The sequence below is a fragment of the Chinchilla lanigera genome, unplaced genomic scaffold, assembly GCF_000276665.1.
Source record: "Chinchilla lanigera isolate Chin_1 unplaced genomic scaffold, ChiLan1.0 scaffold00053, whole genome shotgun sequence".
Taxonomy (NCBI): domain Eukaryota; kingdom Metazoa; phylum Chordata; class Mammalia; order Rodentia; family Chinchillidae; genus Chinchilla; species Chinchilla lanigera.
The window spans coordinates 6,970,719-6,988,548 of NW_004955454.1; the positions used below are offsets into that span (position 1 = coordinate 6,970,719).

The 17,830-nt window shown below is 57.2% G+C and overlaps 1 protein-coding gene across 1 annotated transcript in view; it reads right to left on the minus strand.

Moving 5' to 3' along the window:
- Positions 1-7,598: 7,598 nt before the first annotated feature.
- Positions 7,599-17,830, minus strand: part of Iqsec3 (IQ motif and Sec7 domain 3) — a 101,174-nt gene continuing 90,942 nt past the window's right edge. The window contains exons 11-13 of the mRNA XM_013520013.1: positions 16,568-16,660; positions 14,602-14,651; positions 7,599-11,057 (exon numbers count right to left, since the gene is read on the minus strand). Of these exons, the coding sequence (XP_013375467.1) occupies positions 10,617-11,057; positions 14,602-14,651; positions 16,568-16,660 (584 nt within the window). The 3' untranslated portion in view covers positions 7,599-10,616. The remainder of the gene's footprint in view (positions 11,058-14,601; positions 14,652-16,567; positions 16,661-17,830) is intronic.

Sequence of the window (17,830 nt, forward strand, 5' to 3'; positions counted from 1 at the left end):
TGATTTTTTTCCCTCAGAGCCCAGGTCTGTGGGGACTCCTCTGCCGAGGAAGTGGCTCCTTGGGTCACAGCAGATGCCCTGACTCCTGGCGACCCCTTTTACCTCCTTCCGGTCTGTTCTGTGTACCTGACAAACGCTGCTGGGACCAGCTAGCAGGGAAATTGCTCCTGCCAGGTGCTCCTTGTTGCCTGCCCAGGGTTCCCCTGAAACCAAGGATGGGGCTGGTGTAGGCTCGCGGCTGCCCCCTGGTGGCAGAGGGAAGCAGGGTGGCATTGTGCAGCTGGCCACCCCACAAAATAGGAAGGCGCTCTCACCTATCGCCTCACTCTGTTCTTAAAGATCCCTCACTGGAGACCTTAACAGCGGCCCACCCAAGAGGGAGACCACACCGCCTCTTGCCCAGCCCTCACCGCCCTCCCTGAGCCCTTACCACTGAGCCTGTCCTCAGCCCACCCTGCCCAGAACCTCACTGCCCCTGCTGGATCCCTCACTCCAGCCCTCACCCAAAACTTACCCTGGACCTCCCTGGTGACCTCAGCCCTTCTCACGGGCACTCACTGCGTCCCCGCCTGGGTCTCAGGGACGGAGGAGCTGTTGAGCTGCGGCCGGAAGTCAGAGACCCTCTGTCCTTCCACCACCCTGTGGAAGCAAAGGTGGGGGTCCCCAGCAGCCAGCCTCCCTAGACGCACAGCTCCCCAGACCGCACCAGCCCGGGCCCATGGCGTGTTCACGGTCTGTGCTGGGCGGTTCCGCACATGGCCGGCACAAGCTCTGCACCCCTCACAGCGAGCATCGGCGGACACCACCTCCCTCGCCCCACAGACTTCACCAGCAGTCGAGCGTGGAGACCCTAACTTTAAATTCTCCTGGATGCTGGAGACTGTTTCCGGCATGGGAGCTGTGGGAGGCGTGTGTCTGCCACTCTCCGCCTCCCCAGAACCAAGTTCAAAGGGAGCAGAGGGAACAGACAGTCAGGGCAAGGGACTTCAGGATCAAGGTCAAGGCTTGTGAAAGCTTGCTCTTCATGGGTCCATAACACGGGCATGGAGGATAATTTGGCTCCAAGTACCCAGGGCACTAATAGACACGGGTGCGTGTGCGTGCACAGCGGTGCATACAGAGCGGCTATGGTGATGACTTGCGGTCTGTTTCCATCTCATCTCCTGGACTGTTTGAGTTTCAGACGGGAGACCAGAGGCCTCACCTGGGACCCGTGATTTTTGGCCACTATCCCATTAAATACATATCTTTAAAGTAAATGCCCACGGCTGGGGATTTAGCTCAGTGGCACAGCGCCTGCCTGGCAAGCGCAATGTTGTGAGTTCCATTCCTGGTACCAGAAGAAAAAAACAAACAAAACAAAAACGTGAATGCCCTCACGTGGTGGATGGTGGTGGTTTCCAGTTTACCACCACTCCCTATGAATGCCTGGCCTTTGCATTCACTCTGTTTTGAGGGCATCTGAGCTCGTAGCCTGGGGGAACATTTGGACAAGGGAGGGATCCAGAGCCCTGCCCCGAGCAGGGGGGAAAAGCAGAAGGCAGTGGTCTCAGGAGTGGTCACACTGGTTGCCTCATTCATGGTAGACCTCCTGCTCTTGAGAGCCTCCCATGAGCTCTGGATCAAGTCCCCTTCTTGCCCAACCTTGTCCCTGTCCCAGAGAAGGGGCAGAGCGTGGCTGGCTGTAACTTCACAGCTAGGTTTGAAGTGTCAGGCTACAGTAGCTCCCATGTGGCAGTCTGGCTTGCTTCTTGGAAGCCAGGGAGAGGCGCACATGGAGAGACAAAGACCTGCATCCAGCATCACCAACTTGCGGGAGCCGCTAGGATGCAGGCTTCCCCGCCCCAGGCCCGCTTCAGATCACCGGGGGCTGGGCTGACGCCTGGCCTGCAGCTCGGTGGGAGGCCTTGCACCACCGTGCTCTGTGCAGTGGGCCTGAACTCTGGCTCATGGTGGAGGGTAAAAAACATGCATGTGGTTTTTAGCTACCTGTTTTTGGAGTGATTTGTTACAGCAATAGATGACTAACACTGGCCCTGGCTTGGAGGGTACAGGAAGTGCCTCCTTGAGGGTCAGGGTGTCCCTCCTCAGAGAGGGACGATTCCCTGGTCTCTTCCCATCCTACCCTTGGCCTTTCTCCTCATCTACCTGCCCCCTGACCCCCCAGGGTCCTCGTGGCCCTTGCGTGCTCTCTTCTGCCCGTTTTGCACCAGGTGAGGACTGGCCGGCTCTGTCCCTGCTGCCCCTTCCCTTCACGTGCCTGGCTCCCTGATGGCTGAGCCACGCGGCCTCCCTGCAGGGCTGGCTGCTCAGTGAAGTAACACGGGCTGATTGGATGTGACAGGGATGAAAAGCTTGTTAACCACCCATCGATACACAGAGGCCGGGGGAGGACGCGTGTGCTGGGGAGGAGAGAGAGGCTGACAGGAGAAAGCCTGGCCGGCAGCGGGGGACCGAGGGGCTCCGTGGCCCAGACGGCAGGCCCTGCCTTGCAGCTTTCTCTGCCTCCAGTCTGACGACCAGCAGGTCAGGTTGCTTATCTGGTCTGCGGGGGCATGTGGTGGTTAGGGAGATGGGTATAGAACTGTTATGGAGACTGCAGAGCTTGCTCCTTGCCAGCCTGAACCCTTGATGGCCTGGGTACCCCTGAGGTCAGGGCCCAACCCCACCCCTGTGACACGAATCCTGCCCAAAGTCTGATGCACCCTTGTGCTGAGGTTTTCTTCGTCCACACCCACCTTCCCAGAATGCTGAGGCAGCTGCAGTGGAACAAAGGGCTTGGTGCCTATGCTGGAGCCCGCCTCCCATCCCAGCAGTGCCCTTGCTGAAGCGGGCAACCTTCCCCACAAGGTGCTGCCCAGGAGTGACCAGAGGCGGCTGTGCCGTGCCTGGTCTGAGTTATTCCTCAAGGAGAGCAGGTGACGTCTGGGTCTGCCGTGGAAAGAAGGGTCCCAAGGCAAGGACAGGAACACCAGCGTGTGCTGGTGGGGCAGCCACTGTCAGGGGACCTGCTCTCCCTGTCTGTCCACGGCCTCTCTCTCTGTGTTGAAGCTAATGTTTGGGGCTTTTTTGGCCTTGATTCTTTTAGGCTTTTTTCACGGGCATTCAGACTGTCTGGAAATAATGGCAGTTGTCTTTTTCCAGTCACTCCATTTCCTATTTCTGTAGTGCTAGGAATGGAATCCGGGGCTTCAGGTGTGCTCAGAAGGTACTTCACTTCTGAGTTTTACCTTCAGGCTTTTTTTAAGATTTTAGCTGGAGACAGGACCTTGCTAAATTGCCCAGGCTGGCTTCCAACTTGGAATCCTGCTGCCACAGACTTCCGAAGAGCCTGGAGCTACAGGTGTGCACCACCAGGCCCGGTTCCAATCGCTATTCCTTCTTTCTCTCCCTTGTCTTCCTTTACCAGGGAACTAGCGGTGGTGGCAGCATGCCTCTTCCTAGTTTTGACAGCAAGTCTAACATTTCACTATTGAGTGTGACAGTGGATGTGGCGTGTTGATAGACTACTGTTTATTAGGCTGTGAAGTTTTCTTCTGTTCCAAATTTGCTTTTTTAAAAAAAAAAAAAAAATCAAGAATAAGTATTGAATTTAATTGATTGCTTTTTGGCATCTATTGAGTTGATCATATGTTTTTGCTTTTTAATTTGTTAATGCAATGAATTTTATGCAGGTTTTTTCATATTAAACTATCTTTTCATTTCCGGGACAAACCCAACTTGGCCACGGTGTGTTGTGTTGTGTTTTTGTCATTCAGCGTCATGCTGTGTTATTATTTTGGGTAGAAATTTTGTATTTAGGATCATAAGCAAGATTGTCTGCTTGTCTTTCTTTCCCATACTGTCCTTGTCTATATTAGCTTTTGTTTTTAAGGTTATAAAAGGCTCATAAAAAGGAGCGTGGGAATGTCTTTTCTGAAAGAGTTAACATGAGATTAGAATTGTCTATTCTATGAATGGGTAGTAGAATATAGTCAAATCATTTGGCCTGGTGTGGGGAGCATTTTTTTTTTTTGAGTGTGTATGTAGATGTTAATTTCTACCTTTGCGTTTATTGTGTTCCTCCTTCTGAGTCTGAGCTAATCTGTTGTTGTTTCTAATTTCTTAAGTTTATCTGTAAAAGGATACGTAACCTAGTTACCTGGACTAACTAACCTGCACACCCACTTGTAGGTCTGGCTGGGGATTCTAAGACTTCCTCTAAAGCGGGAGAGGCTCCTTCACCCTTCCCTGCCACTTCCTCAGAGTGGACCGTAGTGGTCCTGGAAGGGGGCTGGAGGATTGGGGCACTTGGGGAAGGGAGGGCAAGGGAGGCCTGAGGGGTTGGAAACACGCTCACAAAGGCCAGGTCTCCTGGGTGCTCTCTTGCCTTCCCTGCAGCTGCTTCCCACGGTTTCCCAGAGCCAGGCATGAGGTCATTCAGTCTTCGGGTCATGGGAGCAGGAAGCACAGAGGTGCTGGGGGCTGGCTAGTGGCATTAGGCTGCCTGGTTCTCAGGGGAGCAAACTGCCCAGACCTGCGGAGGAGCGGGAGGGAGGAAGAGGAGGAGTGAGGGGGATTCCCAGCCTCCTCCCCATCTCCTGAACTCCAGTTCCTGCATCATGAGGCTCACCCGGGATGGAATTTTCCTGCTGGGACCAGATTTGGACCTGACCCCAGCCCGTTCCTGTTCCCTCCTTTGGTCTTCCTGAATCTAAGCTGGGGCTAGGGGTCTGTGCCTAGGCCTGGCTGCCTTCCGTGGCTCTTGGCCACTGGCCTCTGGTGGACCGTACCTTCTCCTGGATGGGACACCCCCTCCTCTAAAGGGTCTGCCTGCCTGAGGTGAAGGTGGAATGGCTCTTGCTCCCAAGCCAGCCCAGCTGGCCGCAGGATGGGTTGCTAGAGTCATGTAGAATCCTAAACAGAGCAGCTCTCGGCATCGGAGCGGTGTAGCGATGGAGCAAAAGCAGAGCTATTGGCCTAGCAGCTCTACTGATCCACACCTTTGGCTTGGTGCCTCCTGCTGCAAAACCACCTGCCCGACATGCCTCCCTTCACGGGGACTCTGAGGATGCCACAGGGCAGCCTGGAAAGTTAATTTCATCCTGGTGTCAACAGCCTGCTGATTGATGGTGGCTCCCGGGAGGCAGTGGTAAATTAAACACATCCATCAGGGCTGGGAGAGGAGGGGAGGGTGCCCAGGCCCACAGCCGCACTGTGCAGCCCTGCTGGGAAAGATCAGTCTTACTGCAGATCATGGGGTACATGCTAAGTATGAAAAGTGTCAACCCCAGGACCAAGTGGGCAATAGACCCTGGGCTCCATTGCATTACTACTTAAAGCCTGAGTCTGCGTGGTTTGGAGTGACCTGGGAGGAAGCAGACAGTGGGCTGCTGCTGGCTGACCAAGCCCCAAACTGGGTTCTTCCTGTGTCAAGTGTCGGAACGCCATATATGCACGCCGTACTGGACAGCGGCTACCCAGCATCCAGGCAGCTGGGCTTCACCACTGCTGTTCTGTGTTTCCTGGGGCCCGGGGTGGCGGCCTTGGACCTCCTGCGCAGCCGCCTCCACCCTGCCCTCCTGGAGCTACCCGACTGCCCTCCCCAGAGCACTTTTCTTCCTGACCTGTGCTTCTGACCTGGACATTCTAGAAGAAAGCCAATTTTATGATTTCCTCAGTGTGCGCTTTCTTAAATCCATTTTGACACTGTAGGAAGATCTTTTTTTTTTCATGTAAGTAAATTCGTGTATCAGGTAATGGTCTATTGGCAGATTGTCTCGATTTCTGCCTCAAAAACATTTCACCCTTGCAACTGCTGTATGCCTTCAGACCTGACCTGGCTGAATTTTCCTCCCGGAGAGGACTTTCAGGGACGTGCACTCCAACATGGGACCTCCGCGTCACCCTGACCACGTCACCATCCTCGATGTGAACACGGCTCACCGCTTGTTTCTTTTGGGTGGTTCCTCATGTGAACCTTCAGGCAGGAGCTTGGCTCGTCCTGGTCACTGTGTATCCCCTGCACCTGGAAGGTCCCTTTTGCCCAACGAGTGTGTAGAAGCTTGTTGAATTCACCCTGATTTCTGTCAGGCACTGGCTGCTTATTCTTGGCCACTGCTCTCAGCCAGAAACTGGTAAATATAAGGGCCCCTTCCTGGTAGCGCTCTAAGTAAGTGCTTGATGGATGGATGTTTCCCGTCTGCAAAGGGTTACCGAGGGACTGACTAGCGCCTCTGTCCTCACTGCCAATGGACTCAGAGGACCCCCACTCCAACCAGAGGCTCCAACAGAATGCAGTGATTTCCCTTTCCCACTAAAGGGTGGGCATGTCTTCTGGGTGACTTCAGGAAGTCAGGGCCAGGAAGTGGGAGAACAGTGCATCCACTCACTGGCATCCTGGCACATATACCAAGGGGTGCTTACAGCCCCAGGCCTTCTCCCAATGCTAAACTGACCCAGTCCCCTCAGGGGCCGGACCTCGGCTTCTTCGGTCAGAGAATTCCCAGGGTGGGACCAGTCCTAGCTGGTCTCTGCTTCTTCTGGAATTTCCCATTTCCTGGAAGGAGAGTGAGCTCATGTTCCCTCTCACTTTAACAGGACAGTAAGATCCAGCCTATGGAGGGCGCTGGAGATATCTAGATTTCTGTGAGTCCAGAGTTCTGGTCACCACAAGAGCTGGGCACCCTTTTTGCAAGTGCCATCTTGGCTATTGCTCGTTCTCGGTCCTTTGATGCCTCTGTGTGGCTGGAAGCCCTGCTCCTCCGTCCCCGCCTGGGGGAAGCACCCTGTCTCCAGCCTGCTGCCCCAGAGCTGAGCTGAGACTGCGGGTGTCTGTGAATGTCCCCAGAGCCCTTGCATTTTCACCAGCCTCATTTCAGCCTCCCACACTCAACCTTCCCGCCCCTGGGCCGTTGTCTTCTCCCCTTCCCAGAAGCCTGATCCTTCTTCAGCTCCCAGCAGGAACCCCAGCGTGGCGGTGGGAGGATTCGGAAGGTGCAGTCTGCAGCTCCAACCACTTTTACCCCACAGTGTCCCAGTGTTCTACCCCAGCCACATCAAGGGCTTCTCAGACCAGACCCTGTCCTCAGGTTTCAGTCTGGGACTTGGTGTGTGTGTGTGTATGTGTGTGTGTGTGTGTTTAGGGGAATCACCCAAGGCCAAGGATCAAATCTGGCTGGTGGGATAGGCCCCCTGAACTCCCCAAAGGATGCTTGCTCTCCATTCCAGGAAGCCAAGCTGGTGGGGGCTCCTAGCTCCTGCCCCGCGCTGACTACCTGGGTGCGTGCTGGCTGCTGTGACGCTTCCTGTCTGCACGGCTGCCCTCACGCTCCACTGCAGCGCACTTTCCCGCTCTGTGTGTATATTGGTGGGGGCGGGGGATTTCTCACCTCTGCGCCCAGCCCTGCCCTGGAGCCCTGTGTCAGACGGCTGGTCCTCACCTTCCCCGCACCAAGATTCCTAAGCACATCACATCATAAGAACACTGTCCTGGAGCGAAAGGAAGGCCGCCGGGGCAGCGGGGAGCGGCCCAGTGTCTCTGACTTCACCAGGGCTCCTCCTGCCGGACCCTCGTGGGATGGACGCTCTGTGCAAGAATAAATAAGCGACTGACACCATTTCCTCAAGTGACATATTTCAATATAATCTCTAAAACTCTATGAATTGAACAGATAAAATACCTCTGGGCTATTTTGTTACAAAATATTTGCCATTTGGATTAACTGCTGGGTGCAGCCACCCTGCCTTTCCCTAGAGAGGCATCTCTCCGGCAGGGTGAAGGGTGTGCGCGAGGAGGGGTGCAGTGAGAAGAGAGGCGCCCCGAACTCAGGGACAGACAGACGGATGGTCACCAGGGAAGCCTATCGGCTGCAAGAGATATCCTGGCAGGCTCTGGGGCACAGGTGTCGGGGAGGGAGGAGTCAGAGGCCCAGGTACCTTTGAGACAGACGGACAGAGAGGCAGGCTTCCAGGACAAGTGTTGGACAGGCCTGCTTCAGGTCTGGCAGTGGGACTTGCCCTGAAGGGGTGAGGAAGCTAGTTTTATCGCCCACTCTTGAATCTGGACTTGGGCCAAATGGATAAAATGGGAGCGGAGCCCAGGTCCCCCAAAGTAAGGCCTAGAGGGCTGATGAAGTGGGGTTGTCTCAGGGTGATTGGGACTCAGTCAGCACTGCACCGCCCTCAGTCTTGGGGGAGCAGAGGAGCCCCTGAGCATCTCTTCGGGGCCCTCTGAGAGGCCCTGACATAGCTGCTCCCGTGGGGAGGGCAGAGGATGTCCCTAGTCTCTGGGGAGGAGACAGAGAAGGGCCCCCGCCTATCCTGCTGACTGCTCAAGGAGGAAGGCTTCGGAAGCTGGGAAGTCCAGCCTGCCCATCAGGGAAGAGGGCCAGCTGTTTCCCGTCCTGACCCTTCCTGGGTCAGCGCTGCCCACCCCAGGCCGGTCTCTTTCTGTGCAGGATTCCCATGGGGGATTGCTTGTGGGGCCCAGGGCCTTGCAGCAATGCAGGATGAGCCTCTGGCCTGAGGAAGGGGCTGGGGGCCTGAACATCCGGGGCCCAGCGGATGTGCACAGGTCAGCCCTGAGACCGTGGTTGCTGCCGCCGGGGAAGCTGGGCTTTGGCTGAGCGAGCGGGAGGCAGGGGCCGGCGTTGCTGTGCCAGCCCACTGGGAGGGGGCCCTTTGCTCACACTGTGGGCAGGGACAAGGCGCTGACGTGGGCACAAAGCTGCCGAGGGCCGTGCCCTTCTTCGGCAGCCCCGGCACCAATGGCTCCCACCCCATGAGTACAGTTAGCTACCCTCATCACTCCTATTCTTTCCTACTCACACCCTGCTTCCTGTTTGTGGTTTGTGCTCAGTTTTCAGCCTCCACTCCCATCCCTGCAGCTCCGTCACCCCTCGAGACCCTAACATCTCCCACCCTGGCTCAGGGCAGCAAGGCGTCCGGACTGTGGATCCATCTGTCAGCTGTCTCTCTCCTCCAGGCTCTGGCCCGAGCAGTGCTGTTCAGAATGGCCCTGGAGGGGCCAAGGCAGCCAGGGTGAGGGGAACAAACAGACCGGGAGTCACGAGGGACACAGCAAATTGGCTCCAAGTTATGGAAACCAGGCTGTCAAGATGGAGCCAGAAATAAACTCACTGAGTGACCTCATGATGACGTCTGGGCGTTCACACACGTACATGGGAAACTAGGTCAGCCGGCCCCTCTGAGGGTGGGGATTATCCTCGCCTCGTCCCTGGCCCAGGATGCTGCAGCACAGGGTGTGTGCTGGGGCTGGAGAAGCCGATTCACTCTGGACTTAGCCAGTATCTATGGCGCCTCCCTGGAGGCTTTATAAGTGGGCTCTGAGAGGGAGGACTGTGGTGCAGTACCGCTGTAGCTGCAGGCACGGGACCACAGTGCGGCTGGGCTTGCAGCATGTACTTCCTGAAGCCTCCACCATGGGATGGCCAGGGCACCGATCCCTGGCTTGGAGGATGGGCTGTCTCGCCTCGGGCTGGGGCTTTGCAGGCCCCCAAGGCTGGCTCTCTGCTCCGGTTCACCCTGGGAGGCCAGCAGCCCTGCTTGGCTCTCCTTTGGGACATCAAGGGACTCCGCCAGTCACACTGGAAGGGCTCTGTGCCTCCAGAACTGCTAAAGGCCGGGACGGCGGGGAGACTTGAGTCCTCAGGGGCCTACCTGCTCCTGCCTGTTTCTCATCCGGGTTCTTCCTGGAGCCACTGAGTCACGCAAGAGGCAGCCCTGACTCTGAGTCCAGGAGAACCTCTCCCAGAACCCCCACTGGTGGATCCCCCTGTTTCTGTGGAAACAGTGGAAGCGCTTAACCTGGTTCTGGTGCATTTTACAGGCCAGTGCTGTGTGCACTTGGCTTTGGCTGGGTATTACTGGGGGCTGGGGAACTACTAAATGATTTTACAAAGTGCATTTTGCAGATAGACGACCTCGTAAGCTCATGGCCCTGCTGAACTGACCTAGAGAGAGCCAAGCGCTCGTCTTCCCTCCTCCCCTTCTCAAAGCGTTCCTGGATCCAGGGCAGCTGGTGAGAAGGCCCCGGGAGGAGGGGGCCAGGAGAGCCAATGTCTCTGGGGACCCAGCCGCAGCCTCCCGAGACTTGTGGGCTGGAGGACAGGGGAGCAGAATCAGCTCCTCCTTTGGCCTGCTGCAGGCTGGTCCCCCAGGGAGCTGGGGCTACCCTCTTCCACTCAGGGGCACCTGCTGTGGGCCAGCCCCCCTCCATCCAGGGCTTGTTGACCCTGCCAGCCACCCCAGCCTCCTGCTCCTGCCCATGGGCCGAGGCTTGGCCATGAACAGACTTTAAGCCTGCAAGGTGGTCGGCCCCCCAGCTGTGCGTTTCCTCTATGGCCCAACGGGGGAGAGTGGTGGCCGCAGATGTCACCTCATCTGGCTGTTTGGGGCCCCAGGAGAAGGAGGTGGTGTCTCCAGGTTTGGGGGGTGCTCAGCTGAGTAAGGGCAGGATGGCTGGACCAAGCAAATCCACGTGCCAGGGATCAGGGTTCTCCTTCCAAACAGTGATTGGTGACCAGGAATGTCAGGATGCGGGGAGCAGCTAAGGGGCAGCTGAGGCCCCCTCTGGTGGCCGGCCTTCCTGGGGCAACAGGCTGCTGGGGGCAGAGCTACACCAGGCTCCTGGAGCCGCTGGAGTAGCGCCTCCGGTGCAGCAGGGAGCTGGGTGGGCAGAACTGGTGCGGGTGATTGTAAGGGGGAGGGGGTGGAGGCAGCGGAGGCTGGTGGATGACCTTGACTGGGGACCCTGGGCCGCCCAGAGGTGTGGAGCCGCAGGACTCAGAGGAGGACGAGGTGTAGCAGGAGAGAGCCTGGCTCAGCAGGGGCTCCATGCGTGCCAGGCAGGGCTTGTCCAGGACAATGACCTTGACAATTTGCTGGCACTGCACCAGGGTGCCTGGGGGCGTGGGTGGCAGCGGTGGCAGCGGCGGGGGCTGCTCTCTCAAAGGGCTAGGCTGCGGGTCTGGCAGTGGCGCTGGCGCTGGCGCTCCCCTCTCGGCCCCCAGCCTGGAGTTGTGCTGGGACGTTTGAAGCCTGTTGTGAATTGACACCTAGTTTAGAAACAGCCAAAGAAGCATGACATGTTACGAGACTAGATCCCAGGGCTGGGACAGGCTGCCCGAGCCTCCCTCTGTCTCCCTCCCTCGTGCCCATCTCTGCCACCCGTCAGGTCCTCTCAGCCTTTTCTCCGAGCCTCTGCCCAACTCTTCACCCGCAGGAAAGCTGGCTACGACCAGGGAGAGCACAGCCCAGAGCTTAACGGTGGGTGAACTGTGTCCGACAGGCCTCAGTCGCCTCATCAGCGACAGAGCCAAGCATTTCTGATCCTTCCCGGCCCCCTTCTCCCTCCTGCTTCTTTAAAGAGACAACCTTGTCATAATTGATATCAGAAAAGGTGCCTGAACCCCAGAATGCCAGAGACCACTGAAGGGGTGTTTTGGACCTGCTCTGTCCTCCCAGACACCATGTGGCCATGGCCCTGCATTCAAGCCAGCCCGGACATCTGAGGGCAGAGTTGGGTGCCCACCTTCCTTTCAGCCCAAGCTGGGTTCTGATTAAGATTGCCCGACAACAGGAGGGCAGAGTTAGAGAGATCCTGATCTTTATCCCTGGGACAGGGGAGGAGGTGCCCCAGAGGCCCACGGGACCCCCTCCTGCAGACCACAAGGGTCAGTGTGAACTCGCCCGGCCTCCTCTTGCTAGAAATGGGAGGTGGAGGAATTGAGCATGGGGAGATTAGAGCATTCTAGAAAGACCAGGATGTAATTCCTCACCCTGCCTCTACCCCCGAGTATCCCAACTAATAGCTATGACACTACAAACCACTCTGAACACCTGGGCCCTGTGGGGAGGTTAAGGCCCTTCTGCTCTGAGGAAGCATCTTGTTGGGTTGCTGTCTGGCCTGGGCTCCACCACCTATGGCCTGCTTCTCAGAGTACAGAGGGGACATGAAACTGCAGCAGAAGAGACCTCTTATGGTTTGGGTCTGGATGTCCCCCCCCAAAGCCTCATGCAGTCACAGGGCAGCTTCTAGAGTTTATGGTTGATCCATGGTCCAATGCTGGGATTATGGGTGTGAGCGCTACACCCGTCCTGGGCGGGTAGTTTGCATGCAGCGTAAGGGAGGGAAAGAGGCTTGCTCTCTGCCTCTCCTCCTTTTTTGCCCTTGCTGTTCTTGCTGTTTTCCACCACCATGAACTGTTGCCCTCCACCATATGCCACTCTGCCTTGGAGCCAGCTGATTATAGACTGAAACCTCCACAAACTGTGAGGTCAATAAACCTTTCCTTCCTTAATTCTGGGCATCAGGTATTTTGTCTCAGCAATGAGAGAAAAGTAGCTAAGACAAGACCTTATCCCAGGTCCAGCCCCATACCATGTGGAGGCCTTCAACCAGCGCTTCAGGGGCCTGCTTGTTGGCTGAGGGTGCTCCTGGATCTGAGCACTGCTACCTGCCACTTCCACCTCCCTTGCAAGGTCCCCAGCTCTCCCTTTGCCCCTCGGTACTCGTAAACTCCAGCACTGTAGTCTGCATGTTGCAGGCTTTATTCTCCATCCTCTGACTCAGCAGCATTTTTCCAGCCCCAAGATCGCCTAAATGAATGAAGATTCTTCCGAGACCTTTGCTGTCCTGCCAAGACACACAGCAGACAGTGGGTATGGCAGCGGCCCCTTCTTCTTGGCGGGGGGGCCCTCTGTGATTCTTATTCTGATTGCTTTCTTTTTTTTTTTTTTTTGGTACCAGGAATTGAACTCAGGACCTTGTGCTTGCCAGGCGAGCACTGTGCCACTGAGCTAGATCCCCAGCCCTGTGATCCTTATTCTGAAGAAGGCCTCTGTCACCCCCACTGCCAAAGGGTATGCGTGTATTCTGAGCTGCTCCGGGAGAGAAAAGTGGCCCAAGGCCACCAGACCAGGCCGAGAGCCCTTGTGCCTCCCTGTCCCACCTTTGTGGCCACCCAGTCCAGACCAGTGGGCTGATTTCTCCCTGGCTGATGCTTCCACGGGATCCTCCGCCCTGGGCCCCAGGCCGAGCTTCCTCTCCTACTCCCGTGTGCTGGCTCCGCCTCCACTGCGGGTGCCCCCAGCCCCCACCCCAGCCTGGGTCCTTTATCTTAAATGGTCAGTAAGGGAAAAGCAGGATGTGACAGCAAAATGTCCTCACATTCTAACTCCCTTCCCACTCCCTGCTCAGGAAAGAGGGAGAGAGAGAGAGAAAAGAGACAGAGGGTGACACATGAGTAGCAGGTCAGATGGACAAGCGCCTGCCAGAGGGGTCGGCCAGGCAATGAGGAAGGAGAGGGCAGAGGAGGAGAGCTTGGGGTCCAGCGGAGAGGCCACGGGGCGGCAAGGCTGTCCTCTGTGCAGGGGAGCGGGGGCTGGCAGGGCCCTGGAGCTAGCTGAGGGGAGGGAGCCTTGCAGATAGCCACAAGGCCCCTCGGGACAAGCAGAGGGAAGACGGCTCAGATTGCCGGACCCCCTGTCCCTGCTGCGCAGCTGTGGCCAGGGCGGGGGCAGGGCTGGCGACCTGGCAGGTCTGTCTGCAAGGCCGAGATGGGCAGCCGTGGGGAGATGGGAGAGGAGGGTGGGGATGGAATACCCACCCGGGGGCTGGCCAGCTGCCGGGCGGAAGCTCCTCCGAGTAGGGGTGCCTGCTCCGGACACTCGTGTGTGGGGGTGGGGGCCGTGGGGTGGGGAGGAAGCTGAGCTCCTAGGGCGTCCTGCAGGTGCCAGGGCTCAGCAGCCTGGTGAGGGGGGCTCCTTCCTCATCACATCTAGGGGGCCTCCAGCTGGAAGTGGGGCTGGGAAAGGACCGTCTGCCTGAGCAACTAGCGTCCTGGTGGCAAAGGTGTGGGGCCGGAGCTCACTGGGGTGCAAGGGGGCCCAGTGTGGGGGCTGTAGCCCAGCTAGGCTTGCTGGGACAGCTGCATGCTCCCCAACAAGGGAGGCACCTTGGGATCGGCAGGGAACCCCCCCACCCATGTCCTTCCCGGGGTGTCTTTTCCTTCCAAGACAATCCCAGCCCCGCTCAGCCCCACGCCCCCTGTGTGCATCCCCCTACTATGGCCGACTCTTCAGGGCACCAGCTATTTCAGAGAGAAGCCTTTTCTTTGCCCCTCCACTCAGCTGTCCATCTTCCTCACGGAAGCGTCCAAAGGGTACATCAGGCCCAGACCTGACTGCCTGGGGACCTGACAAGTGTGACTCTCCGGGGGAGCCCAGGGTCCCTCACACGGGGGACGGGCACACCGGGGAAGGGGAACTGGATTCTCCGACAGCGCGTGTATTCAGCAGAGGGTGGCTGGGCAGTGGGTGTGGGGGAGTACAGGAAGGAGGACTGTGAGGTGGGGGGGCTCCCTCTCCACGGGGTGGGCTGGGAGTGGGCGGAATGTGCTGGCGGATTAACTAGGCGCTGGAAGAGTGGCGTTACTCATGCTAGCAGTAACTTTTAATTGTATCTCTTGAAATTGGTAAAATGGTGAGTCGGGCTGGGGAGGCATTGATTAATACCTGAGAAGAGAAACAACAGAGAAGGTGAGAAGAGGGACAAGGGGCACGAGGACACTCACCTGGACGCACCAGGCCTCTACTTACCTCCCCCGGGCTCTCCGTGGGCTTCTCCCCCAGCGCAGCGTCCCTCTTGGCTTTGAATGTAAACAGCACAGCACTCATTCTCTACCAGTCCTGACGGGGCCCTGCGCCCTCCGTCCCCCTCCCCTCGCACCTCTGCAGCTGAGCTGGCACGGGCAGCCAGACTGCGGGTGCTGCACACGCCTCACTGAGGCGCAGCCCCATCAGCGGACCCGGATCAGAGGTTGGGAGCCCAGTGCTGCCACCTAGCTGCGTGATAGCGGGTAAGGTGCTACACCTCTTTGGGCCTCCAGAGACTAGCAGATCTCTGACATGCTTTCTGATGTTGGCGTTCTTTAGTCTAATGTCCACAGCACCTTCCCAGGATGGGCTGGGAGAGGCGGGCGCTGGCCTGTGGGCACCATGTTGATCAGCTCCAGGTTCCTTGAGGGAGGGGCCACACTTGACCCCTCCTCCTTTGACCTCATGACTTGAGCCTGGCACAGCACTCGCCACAGTGCCTGGTACACGGCAGAGCCTGGGTGGCCTGTGGTTACTGCTGAGGCGCTCTGCCCATCCTGCAGGGCGGCAGGGCCGCACAGGGCCCCAAGGACAGCTTGATGGCTCCTTCTAAGTCATCGCCTGGCCTCCACTGACCCTCTGATTTCTCGGCTTCCCCACGGGGGGGGCACTTTCCTTTGCTTTGCTCAGGCCCCTTACTTCCAAAGCACAAGAGGGGACTGTGGCATCTTTTGGGAAACACTTCACTATGAACTCATGGGCAGAGCCCTGGGGACACCATCCTGGTGTGACCAGGGCTTGCATTTTCCAAAGAGAGGCCAGCAGGGCTGCGGGTATGCGATGCGGGAATAAACCACAGCAAAAGATTGGCTCTGGGCTTAGGCAGCTGTGAAAGCAAGCTGTGATCGCCGCTCTGTGACCCTACAGCCTGAAGTCAGGCTGCGTGGTGAGGTACGGATGCGGGTGACGGGTGGAACCCATCTACAAGGGTGACATCACAGCGAGAATCTCCATGGAGCAAAAGAGCCCCCGTGGAGTGCTTAGGAAGTGAATCACATGTCCCAGCAGGCGGGACGAGTTCCTGGGCTCCTGCCTGTGCCGTCCGGCATCAGGGCCAGCGTGGAGGGTTCGGGACCACAGGAAGGCCTCGGGGGTCCCTGAGCTCACGCTGGCGTCTTGCTGGGACCTGCGGCACTCAGCACAGGGCAGCAGTTTGCTGAATGGGAAGCGAAATGACTGAGTTAATGAGCAAACAGCTCTGGGTGGTTCACTGGGATTGTGTTGGGATGGGGTTTAATTCTCACGCTACCGCTCCTAACCGCTTTTTATTTGGGGCTGGTGGAAGGGAGGTGGTGGCGTCATTTTCTGTGCCATCTACAGGTGCAGGCAAGGTTGGGGCAGCAGACAGAAAGAAGAAGGTGACAGAGGGCCGAGGGAGCAAGTCGAGAGAGTGGCCAAGGGGACATCAAGCCTGCAGCTTCTTGACTCAGCTGGAACGAACAATTCAAACTGAATAAACCATTTGAGAAATTGACTGGGAGGCTTGTCTTGATTTCAGGGCATCCAATGTGGACTTGTATTGGACAGTGCATGGGGCCTGTTACGCAAAGAACTGGGCCCTGTATGGGGCACAAGAGACCCCCAGGCCCTCCTGGCCGCCCTTCTTTCCCAACCTGCTCCTCCTATCTTGGGAAAGGATGACAGGACTCTTGGCCTGATTCCTCCAGGGTGAATGGTGCCACATCACATGGACTCCTGAACGCCTGTGCCGTGTGCAAATGGACACATTTCTCCTGTACTTTTCTTCTCATTCCCAAAGCCCCTGGGAGTAAAGACAGCTAAGAGCTGGAAAGTGGGAAGAAATGACTAGAAAAATGGGCTCACCTCCCACCCAAGTCCCTCAGGAGCCAGGCTCAGGACCGCAAGGGGCCTTTTGTGGGCTGGGGCCCATGTCAGAGCTGATACTCACCTGTGGGTGATCCTTGCTTGGACTGTGGTTCCACCTGGGCTCCCCCGGGCTTGAAGGAGAGCGTCTTTGTTCCCTGCTGCTTCTCCAGCTCCCCTGCGGAAGGGGGAGGCTATGAGCACACAGAACCTTGACCTTCACCGTGCATGTGAACAAGGAAATGAAGAGGGCGGGACAAGGAAGAGAAGGATGGAGAAGCCCTACTGCGTGCTGCGAGACAGGGACCTGAAGATCTGGGTTGGCACCTCATAGCCCACTGGGAGCTGCAGTATCTTCATCTGTATATGGAGATGACGGGACCTGCTTGAATGTCCAAGACAAGGGAAAGGGGGCTAGCATGAGGGAGGCCAACTACCCAGGGAAATCCTGGCCCTGATGTTTCCTAGCTGTGTTACCTAGGCAGGTTACCTAACCTCTCCGTGCTTCACTGGAGGAGACGCCCTCCCCACCACACAGTGGTCGTTAAGAAGAACAGCGGAGGAAACGCACAGGAAGCACATAGAACAAGGCCTGGCTCACAGCAAGGGCTGAGATGATAACATGTAAGGGCACTTGGTGGCTGGGGTGTAGCCCAGTGGTGGAGCACTTGCCCGGCATGCATGAGGCCGCTGGGTCCATCTCCAGTACCACAAAAGAAAACGAGTGCTTGGCTTGCAGGTCTCATCACAGTTGGCCACATCTAGTCCCCCATGTTCCTCCTACAAGACCGAGTGGCCATAGTTGCTGAGAGATTCCCCCTGCCCTGGGTCTGTCCAGGTCACATGGCCACATGGTCAGGACATCCATCTTGGTCCTGCAGTTTACTACGTCTCCCTGGATTAGAAATGTGCTCCTTCTTCTTCTCCTAACTGCTGGTCCTTAGAGATCTGATAGTGCCGGCTCTCTGACAGTCGTTATTAGGTTACTCCTCTCGCTTCTGTGTTCCTGGAGACATCACTCAAGTTCATTTCATGAAAGCCACTCTCCTGGGTTGCATTTGCTGTCTCTCTGCTTGTCTAGAATCTAAGAACACTTCTCCACAAGCCCCCACACCAGAACCATTTGCCCTGATAGCAGGCCTCACGCTATTCATCAATACTACCTACTTTGATGGGACCAAGGCTCAGAGTAGAAAGAACACGGACGATGGAGTCAGACTTAAATGTGAATGCCAGCTGCTCCCAATGGGCCCTCTTGGCTTTGGATAAATTTGCATCATAATTACACAAAAGGAGTCAAGGAGGATCAAGGTGCAGCCCTTGCTGTCACTGTGAGAACTCACAACAC